The sequence below is a fragment of the Thunnus thynnus genome, chromosome 8 (genome assembly GCF_963924715.1).
Source record: "Thunnus thynnus chromosome 8, fThuThy2.1, whole genome shotgun sequence".
Classification (NCBI taxonomy): Eukaryota; Metazoa; Chordata; class Actinopteri; order Scombriformes; family Scombridae; genus Thunnus; species Thunnus thynnus.
In genome coordinates this window covers 9,734,491-9,745,419 of record NC_089524.1, presented here as the reverse complement: position 1 = coordinate 9,745,419, position 10,929 = coordinate 9,734,491, and the positions used below count along the sequence as shown (strand labels likewise).

General features: G+C 40.6%; 1 protein-coding gene across 4 annotated transcripts in view; it reads right to left on the bottom strand.

The window, feature by feature from the left end:
* Positions 1-248: 248 nt before the first annotated feature.
* The window catches only part of lrp8 (low density lipoprotein receptor-related protein 8, apolipoprotein e receptor), a 181,186-nt gene continuing 170,505 nt past the window's right edge, over positions 249-10,929 (bottom strand). The window contains exons 18-19 of one of the 4 annotated variants that reach the window (XM_067596390.1): positions 8,323-8,513; positions 249-6,195 (exon numbers count right to left, since the gene is read on the bottom strand). In XM_067596390.1, the coding sequence (XP_067452491.1) occupies positions 6,157-6,195; positions 8,323-8,513 (230 nt within the window). In that variant the 3' untranslated portion in view covers positions 249-6,156. Of the gene's footprint in view, positions 8,514-10,929 lie in introns of all 4 variants that reach the window. The other 3 variants (XM_067596391.1, XM_067596388.1, XM_067596389.1) reach the window with 3 other exon arrangements.

Here is a 10,929-nt window from a genome sequence, read left to right as displayed (position 1 = left end):
CAAGCCGATTTACTCTAAGTCAGTCAAAAGCATATAAGTGTAGGTTAGTGATGTTGATTGATGGTGACAAATTCAAAGCACTCCGAATTTGAAGGGACTGAAATTTGGATGCTTAAGTGTAAAGTTACAAATCTTCATGTATTCCTTAAATGAATACTGAAACTACTTTTAAATATGTTTACTTAGCAGCTTCCAGGTTTCTTAGATTCAACAGAGAGGGAAACAAAATAAAGCATCAACACTAAAGGTTGGACAGTTTTTATAAATTTAATATATCAATATATAGAGATATTTATCAACAGCTTGATTTCATAGAAACGTGAGTGTGACCATTTTGGCATACAGTACAGATATTCCATGTAAGTACAGAAGTTGCTAAGTTTTTAACTCACCCCCCACCCCTCCCCTCACCAACCCACCAGTCCATCCCCTGCCCTCCCGCAGACACGTAACACAGAAAAACAGAAAGAGTAAAAGTATACAGGAGCACAAAACAAGGCACCAATAAATTAAAATGATAACCCCTCTTCTTTTTTTTTTTTTTTTTTAAAAAACACACAACAACAAAATCTATTCAACAGAATTAAATACAGTATGAACACTAAAAATCTGCAATGCTGTTAAAAAGCAAAAACACAAATGAATGGAAGAGACAGGAGAAAAAGTAAAATAAAAACACTTTGGCAGATTATTAATTTTTAGTTACAATCAAGTAGTAAAGAAATCCAGTGCTCTTGTGTACAAATAAATTCATATATAGTCTACACTCCTTTTTACCCCAGAGGTTTATGTACATCTTTTTTACAGATACATTTAAAACATTATCAAAAAGTTTTTGCTGTATGAAAACGTATTTACAAATCATGATTCAAAACCATTGGACTGTACCATTGGACCAACCCCCCCACCCCCTTTTTGTCCTCCCCTCTTAAGAACATTATCTCTTTACACAGTGCAGAAGGCTTCTTGAAAAGTTTTGTGCAACAAACAGCGTTAAAAAAATGCCTGTCGTATGGCTGTGGAATGGACAGAGCCCCGAATGGTTTTTGAGATTTCCTTGCGGAGAATAACACATCAGTGGCATTTTGAGAAAAATGCAGGTAGACAGTTTTGCAAAACAACTGGAGCCAATAGTATCAGTGATGATGTGTGCAATGATTGCCCACCTCACTCTCCCTGTTGAAGTTAATATTGTTCAAACCTGTGACGGTACTGTTGTTATCAAAATGTTGCCCCTTGTATATCATCATCCCAACCCATAGAAAGATTTACATACACAGATTTCACCGTCTTCTTCCCCCAAACCTTCATTTTACACTGACTGGTAGAAAAATGTAGGCGACTGAACACTGCCCTTCAAGTAATCAAACATCAAGTAGATCAAATATGAAACTGGGAATGGTTTGTCAAGGAGAAAGAGAGAGTGACAACTACAACTCACTTACAGACTCACAGTCCAAAAAAACCACATGATAATAAGAGGAACCAGTTGGTGAAGGAAAGTCACTGGGTCAACAAGAGCTAAATGCCAGCCAAGTAGAGTCAATGAGGGTTCCTTTCACAGTCCAAAACTGTAGCCGGGGGGGCAGCTTCTCTTGGCTGAGCATGCTTGTTCGCCTGTTCGCTGGTTCACAGTCAGGAGAGGGTTTTCTTTTCCAGCTCTGGGGGTTTCTTGTTATTTGTGGGGTTCCAGGTTATTTCCTCCAGCGTTTTTTTTCCGTTTGTCCAGTGTGTATGTATCTGTCTACCCAAAGACTGATAGCCCTTGCCAAAGAAAAGATGTTGATGGCTAAGATGAAGATGGGGGTGGCAAGAGAAACATGAGTGGACTGATAAAGCAAAGCTGACTTTGCTCTTTAAACTAAAATTCAGTAGTATAACAAGCACAGAAAGACTTGAAGTCCCATAGGTAGCGTTACTTTTGATACAGTGCATGAGAAAATGAAGCGGTGGAAAGATGTGAGAGATGTTAGAGAGCATTCAGTGCATCCTGGTTAAAGCAGCATGGATCAGATTTTCTGTTTGGGAACGATCACTAGAAGAGTGCCGAGAGGAATGAAAGTTATGCACAGGGAGCACAAATCAGGAACGCTATGATTACGGCATACAATTATAATAGATTATGGGTTATCAGGGCTGTTAGGATTTTCTATGATCAGCTAATAACATATAATATATTTCTCATGAAATAAATCAGAAATAGTCTTGTTATGGATGGATTTTGGTTGGACCTGTTGTGAATGTCAAATGCCTCTTACTATACACATTTGTTAGGAATATTCCATTACTTAGTGTTAAATAACCGTGTACAAGATATCATGTTGCACATGGTTCTCCAATGCAGTAACTACTGCGTTAACACTGAAAAGACTTCAAGTAATAATTAATAAAAAACTAATCTGGAGACACACCTTCCTATACAACATAGCACCTGTATTATTATAACTGAATAATTCAACATATTTACCTAAACACAAACATACGCAAACAATGCATTATTATTCATCTTCAGCATGGTGGCAGGGTGCTCAAAATTTTTGAATGTTTATTGGGCTTACTGATTGTAAAACTATGATGACGCCGACTTCAAAGCATTGATTAGCTCCTATTTGATCCCCGTAAATATGGAACAACAATCAGTAGGTGTTCAGAAAAGCATACGGTCACAGTATGCCCTCTACTACGATGACAATTACCGCATATGATGAATGACACTCTGGACTTTCTACGTGTCCTTCTGGGGAGACGGCTGCTCTGTCGCAATGATAACTTTTCTACAATGCCACGCTCAGTCACCTCAATAAATAAGCAATTTATTCTCCTAACTGCAAACCCTCAGTATGGAACTCCATTACACCTGAAGCAAACATGGACACGAACAACAGTGTGCGGTGTAGAGCAGGTTCAGACCAGGGTTTGCATTTTTTTTTTCAAATCTTAAATTCACAAAGATATCAGACCTGTGGTGTCTTTCCTTCTTGTCACTTTACATACATTATTAATCGTTATTTTAATCTTTTCTTTAGTACTGAGAGGTTTTTAGACAATGTCAGCATCTATAAAAATTCCCATGAGCCAGCATACCTCCTGATGACATTAAAACTATTTATACATTTCTATCAAAATGCAGCTGTATCCATTTAAACTGTTTCATATATGTCCATCCCAAATCCTGCCTAAAAACCACTGCAGGAACCAAGCAAACCAGTCCAGGATCATGCTGAGCTGAGTCACAGTCTCCCCCACCGTGTAACACATTTCATTTTGCTTCATCTGTACAAGGTTAAGATGAAGGGAGATGGCATCCCCCTTGTGCTCAATCCTCATTCGTTAGATAGGCGTAGGGGGAGCGCCGTGCTGGGGAAAATGTTGGAGGGGACTACAATTTACCTGTCAAGCGTACCGCTTGTCAAATACAGTGTATACAAATCACCCACTGTGCATCATAAAGTGGGAAGAGAAGGGTACCATTTTTCTGAGAGTGGTCAGGGGAGGGAGTGTCAGAGTACTGCGAGACAACATCAGCAGAAATCTGGAAGAATAAATGACCCACCATTCATCATCTGAGTGCAGACCTGTTCGCATATGGTTTAGTCTCAATCCTGGCAGTCATATCCTGCCTACTTTTGTCTCTGTCTGTTTCGTGTCTCTTCCTCCCCTGCGGTTACCTGAGCATCTAACACTGAGCAAACCTCTCCAGGAAACAGTGTGAGCCATGAGTGATAACTACCAGTAATCAGCTGTGTTTTGACTGTGTGCACAAATTGCCTGTATAGTTGTATGAATACATATGCTGAGTCTATTTTGGAAGACTTTCATGTTTGCATTATACTGTATGCTTTTTTGCTTGCTATTCAGCCATATGTCAGGTTTATAAAAAGACCAAAGCTCAGCCAAAACAAACCCTTGTTCATATTTGTTATTCTAAGAATGGAAGAACGGTATTGTATGTATAATTCCGACACACAAAAACAGCTCTATATCTTATATAATGCATTATGAGTGTGCTTATCCACTTTGAAATGCCCTGTAGAGACTAAATGACACCCAGAATAGGACAATTGTTAATTTGCCACAACAACTTGCAACAGCTATCATGTTAACTTGTCATAACGACTTCTAGTAATTCACCATTACAACACATTCTAAGCAATTATTGCAATATTCACTGGGCATAAATTCCATCTGATTCAATGGGCTGGAAGCATGTCTGTGGCAAGCCAATGGAAGATCAGCTCTTTACGCTGGTTTACACATTTCCTCTATATCCAGCTTTCAAATCAAATCAATGCTTGGCTCAGTCAGTGAAGGCTTAGTGTATTACTCATCTTTTAATACAAAACGGGGCTACTTACATCCACACTGAACAATCAGCGACAGCAGGAAGTGATTTAATACAAATGTGGGCTCTTTCTCTACAGCATCTCATCTAGAAACACACAGCTACACGGTTAAAGGGAGAAGTGAAGATGCGGTAGTTATAGGGCTCTGAAACACCAAAAGCAGTGCTGTGCAAACATTGAGTTCCATATTTACGGGGTGCTTTAGTTCAAACACTTGTGTTTAGGTTTTGAAACAAGTTATGTCCAATCAAATGAAAAGTGATGGTTTGGGAGCTGTACCCATAAAAGTATATTATTGTTAAAGGCTCTTATAGCTAAAAATATAGTAAAGACATAAGAACTCACACTTGGCAGGTGTCTACTGCTATCAATCTTCTAATATATTGATGTTTGTTCTTTCTCCTAATTGGGAATCAGAAGCCGTACACAATGTTAGAACTGGCTCTTCATTTCAATCTGTACTTTATTTTCTTATACTTCATTTCTATATTCCAAGGTGTGCAACTATCCATTTAAATGTATACAGACTCAACAACTAAACAACAGAGAACAAATCCCTGACAGGCTTGAACAGTCTTTTTGTTTTTTCTTTTAAATAATGAAAACCAAAACCTCTGAATCTCTTGAATGAAATAGAAAATAGTTTATTTTGTTTATTTATGCTAGATGTGATGTTTGAATCTCTGTGACCTCAGAACCTCAGAGCCTTATTTCTCAAAACAGCCACAGGAAAGTGTTTTGTAACTCTCTATGCTGTCTGGAAATGGGCTTTTACCTCTACAATATTGATTGCAGAAGATGCAAAACAAACAAAAAGTCAAAGAGGAACACACACCGACCGAAAATGAACAAACAATCCCAAGTTCATTATCGACTGTGCGCATACCTCTGATACCAGGAGAGAGGATTACCCATAATCCTTTGCCTTTTCTGCCCTGCTGCTTTTTGCCTTGAGGCACTACCCTCTGGTGGCACAAATCCTCCTATTCCTCTCAACAGAAAGCACCCTCCCTTGCTCTTTCAACCCGAAATCACCTCCAAACACGCAGACAGCCCAATCATTTTTCTCTTTCTCCTTTCCCCTTGGCTATATTTAGCTTTGCCTGCCTAAATATGTCAAGGGAATCTGAGGGGCTGGGTGTGATAAAGGGTGACATTCCCCTTTTTAAAAAAACACCTGTCTTGTCAACTCAAGATGTAAGGGGAACTATGAGGAAAAATAAAAAATAAAATGCCGACTATACCCTTGCAAAATCTACCTTGAGCACTGTGCACTGAGAGATGCTGATTTCATATTTACAACAGCAAACACATACAAATAAATAAGGAGTCATAATATGAGGAATTAAAAATACTGCATGCTGGCTCTTTCCCCTTGCATGGTGGCCAGACAGCCTCGTATTTACAATGTGCACTGAGACAGCCGAATGAAGTTAGTTCGAACAAAATCATCGAGCAGCATTTTACACACCACTACTGCTAACAGGAGGCAGAGAGAGAAGAGAGGAGTGGAGCAGAGGCTACTAGCACGAGCACTAAAAACTAGCACTAAAAGGAAGTAGTAGTGGCTAGTAGTGGTAGTAATGTTACTCCAGTGGAGAAAGTAGGAGAGAGAAGGGGATTTACAAGATGTACATGTCATCCCTGCTCCTTAAAAGGGGAGGCAAAATGAGGACTCCTTCTCTTTCTCCTTTGCGCTGCACTGGCCTCATTGTAGTGGTGTGGAGGCTGTGGTGAGAGGAGGGGCCAGGATGGGATTGGGGGTGGGTTGGGGGTGGATGTGGGGTGGGGGGCGGGCAGGCTGCATCCCCCCTCAGGGATAGCCATCATCCTCCAGACTGAGTGCCACGCGCTGCAAACAGCAGATAAAAAGACCGTTACCACAGTAGGCTGGTGGAGAGACAGAGAGAGAGAGAGAGAGAGAGAGAGAGAGCGAGAGAGAGCGAGAGAGACATAGAGAGACAGAGAGAGAGAGAGAAATGAGATAGGAAACAGGAAAAGGAAACACAGCGGCATGATGAACAGAGAACAAAGGAACAAAATCAGAGGAAAAGGAGATAGATTCCAGTCTAGATGCCACCCACACCAAAAAATTCTCCTGCTCCTTTTCTTATCATCGCAGTCTTCCCTTCTCCCTCCTTTTCCCTGACCTTCTTCTTCTTCTTCTCCTCCTCTTTCCCATTTCCCCCCTTGTTCCTTCCCTCCTTCTCTGGCTCTTCCTATGTGAGAAATGCAGGATGCTTGCCTACGGCTGCAAATATCTGGCCCACATAATGCCAACCTGATTTCTCTGGCTGTCTGAGTTGCCATGCTGCCACAACACGATGAGAGGAGGAGAGGAGAGGACAGGAGAGGAGAGCAGAGGAAAATAAGTTAAAGGACTGAAAGACAATAAAAAAGATCAGTACAGAAGCTGATAATAAAACGGGGAGACCAGAAAGAGTATCGTCCCTCCCTGCAGCCCTTCACCGAGGGTGGTTGGTTACTTCGACCTTGAATCTTAATATGACTCAGTCGTGCACCTGTTTCGTGTGTGTGTGTGTGTGAGTGTGTGTCTCCAGCCTGTCATCATGCCAATGATACCCAGAATTCTTTGCTTCCTTTCTCTCCGGAGCAACACAAAGAAATCTGTGTTACCATGCCAACCGATCAAAGCGCTAGACTCCCATCCCCCCCCATAATCCTTTTTGGCTGCCCTTTCCTTCATTGCTTGCTCTCCTGTACCTAAAACAACAAATATATTAATTAAATGGCGTAAGTACCCTGATGACATCCTCTTTTGCTGGTTCATTTAAGCACATTTGAGTCCAAATCACAGATGGCATTGTCTCTTTTAGAAAATGCAGCTTCAAGCCAAACAGTGATTCTCAAAAATGCATCTGCATCAATGGGAACTCAACAGGGCAGTCTGCAACTCATGAAATGTGAAGATACGTCGCTTCTGCAACTGCACTCAAGGTAGAATATGAGATAAATTCTATTTTAGACTGTCCTAGGCTCTGATTTGTGCTCCCCTTTCTATCTTTTATGTCTTATTTAAGCTGTAACAGAAAAATAAAATTCACATAAGGGCAGTGTCGTGATGTTACTATCTACTCTAAAAATCCAATTTATTTGCAAAAAGGTCTAATCCTGTGCTGTGCTGTCCTGTCAGTCAGCCTTCTGAGGTGACTATATAGCTACTGTTCCTTGGCCTCACAGACATCTCAACACTAAAATCATCTCTGTTGTACTAATAAACAGACACCACTGCAGAAGCCCCCCCCCCATAAAGCATGCACATACTGCACTGCATAAAGACAGCATTAATTACATAAGCCTTAATGTCCCCTTAATGCCTGGGTAACCCTTTGTTGTGATTTTTAGCTAAAAAATTCCTAGCTTGTGTCAAATACTTGCTGATGTCTAGTGACTCGTAAAAAATTTGAACTTGTGCATCAGCTGCTGCTGTAAACCAACAGATGATATGTGTTTTGTTGGCAAATGGGGCCCTCAGGAGAAAATTTGTCTTCCAGTAACGAAACAAAAACTTTCAACAACCAGAAAAACACACAGAATGTTAACAAAAAAAAATGGGATGGCAGGTTGGCGACAAGGATGTGTGTTGATAAAATGTATGTACTGTATGATTATGGTCAATGAAAGTGAATAAATTGTGAACATGGTGTACTGGTGCAGGGCTTAATATGTGTGTATGACTGGTGTTTTCAGTGATAACTGCAAAAATGATGCGTGAGTATGTGGGAGTGTGCATGTGCGGGCCTGTTCTTTCTTTCCACCAGGCGTACATGTACAACAAACGGGCTTTAGCAAATCCCTACGCATCCTCCCATATCCCAAAGAATCTTCTTCCAAAGATTCTTTTCTCTCATTTGCTGCTGGAGAGCATTGGTGCCCCTGAGTACCAGTGCGAGTTGCTGTCTGTGATGCCGCCCCCTAGAGGGAGCGCTATGAATGGCTGACTGTGGCTGCCACTCACTGCTGGGTAGACGTGACCGATGGACTCGCTGTGTCGCCCGATGTGGATTTCGTCGTCGTCGTCCTCTGTGGTTTTGCGGTAAACGGGGTTATCGAAGTTCATGCTCTTGGTGTTCTTGCGCCGCCAGTTGCGCCAAACCAGGTATCCGCCGGTGCAGAGCAATCCGATGACCACTGTGGCAAGGATAGGGACTGCATGTGTTTAACACACACACAACAACAACACACGGCGGGAGCGTTAACACAGCCCAGGGGACACAGAGCGGCGCTTTAAGCACTCACACGCACAAACACGTCTTGCACACTTTCTTTCATGTACTGAAGGCTCATTATTTTCTGTCTTTATTTTTCAAAATCCTATAAAATCCCATGCAGAGAGAGATTTGTAGGGGAATGAAATAAGGGGGAAAAAGTGTCACACTGTGTTAGAATTCTTTATTTTAGAGAAGCCACATTTTGTTGGCATTGAATAAATTAGAGAAGTGATAATATGGTAGCAAAAAGATGATCGTTTTTAAAAACGTTTCCTGGTAAAATTGAACTATAAAAGATACCAATAATGGAAAATAAATGGAAATAAATTTAAGCCTTAAAAGCACTTAAACAGCTTATTTGTGGCTTCTCTTCATGTTCTAATAAGCAAGGAATATTCTGAACAGTTCTTGCCACAAGAGGATCTTGTTTACTGTAGCTAAACTGCTGTTATTAATGTCTTCTTGCATCAGAACACGTGCAAATTTTGAATGGATGAGGACATAAAATCTGTTACCAGGTTTTTATATTGGAGGTGGACCACCACAGCTGAAACTAAGACCACCTCTGTGAACATTATGAAAATACTTTTCTGAAATAAAACATCAGCCTTCAGGGAGAAGGAGCAGAGGTGCTACAGTTTTTTGCACAGAAAATACCATCATCTAAAAACTAAATTGATCACAAGATCCATCAGGATAGGGGTGGCTAGTAGTTAAAACCAAAAACAATGAGCCTTCATACTGAATATGAACATTCATTTACATTCCCTCTCAGTCTGAATCTCACAGAATGATCAAAAACACACATAAACATGAATGCACATGCACTATCTACAACAATGAATGCCTGCATGCACCATCATACATACATACTATAAACTCCACCTGCAAGGTACACAAGTACATGCATGTTCAAAGACTGAAACCCAGTTTTCTATCATTTCAATGTTGTAGCACAGCATGCTAATCCTGAGGCCAGCGATAAGGACCCAACAATGTTTCTTAACTGTCATATTACCATATTCTTCTTGTGCTACATTTGGGCTATGATTTCTAATTTTGCACTAGCCTGGCCTGAAAAATTAAATCCTATCTGCAGACTGCCTGACTCTGGTGTTTTTGGATGGGAAGGAGAATGGACAGGGGAACATGAAGCGGGAAAGAGATAGAGGGGGACTGGAGCATTTGAGATCTTGAGTCTGCATCCCCTACGGAAGCCTCATCTAATTGCTCTTTTGTTGGATGGGCACTTGAGATCCCTGTGTGACTGGGGCTGAAAACCCCAGATTCTCCTTTGTTCTTCTCTAAATGCTTACTGGTTTAAAAAAAACATCAGCTTTTGTCTCATTTAGAAAATTTCACTCCAATTAGAGAGCAGCATAACAGCCTGACTTTGGCTAAATACTGATTATCATTGTTGGGCTGATTCCCCTTGTGGAGATGTGGGTGGGCGTGGTGCATTAGTGGATGTGAGCGGAGAACTGGGGTGCAGAAATCCGGCCCTTGTAGACCTCCAACAATAATTAATGTTTCAAAGCTGCCAAAAAATGCAGAATGAAGGGATTTACTGCCTCGATGAATGGCAGAAGGACAGAATGAGGGATGGAGGAGGAAGGGTTAATAGTCTCGGGGGTTGTTTTAATGAGCTGATATCTCATTTGTCGAGAATGAAAAGAGAAAAAAAATTGCTTTACGATGTTTTAGAGCTCTTATAACTTATCAAACTATTCAATATTAGGGATGAAAGAGATCTCAATTAGCGACATATGTTGCTACTATAAGGTCATTTGCACATTCAGCTGATTTCTCAGTTAGGTTAGCCATGAAAGTATGAAATATTTCCATAAAATTTGATTTTCATTTTAATCAAAGCTAATAGAATAAATTAAGTTTGATTGTGAGAACTTGTATTCTCATTGTACGCCTACCCTAAATTAGCATATATGGTAGTATGGTGGCTTAATAGTCATAGTTTTTTTTTTTTGTTGTTTTTTTTCCCCAAGTCAGAAATTTCCTCTGCTCTGAGCAAAAAACCACCATTTTGTCTACTTAATTCCCACTTCAGCTATTTAAGATATTTCCTCCTATTCAAAAACTGATTCCAGCAACTGTGAAACCCATTCTCAGTCCACTGGGGGTCACAGAAATAGGTCAGAGCACTGGATTGATTGCTGTGTGAGCATACTGTATGATCATAGTGGGAACATGAGCTTAATGTTATAACAGCTGGTCAATTGTGATGACAAAACATGAATTGAATTTCCCATTCGCTCAAATCTCATTAATAATGGTATAATGTGCACATTACAAAGGCCTGGCCATCGCTGACTGACAAGCTTATTGGACCATAATGG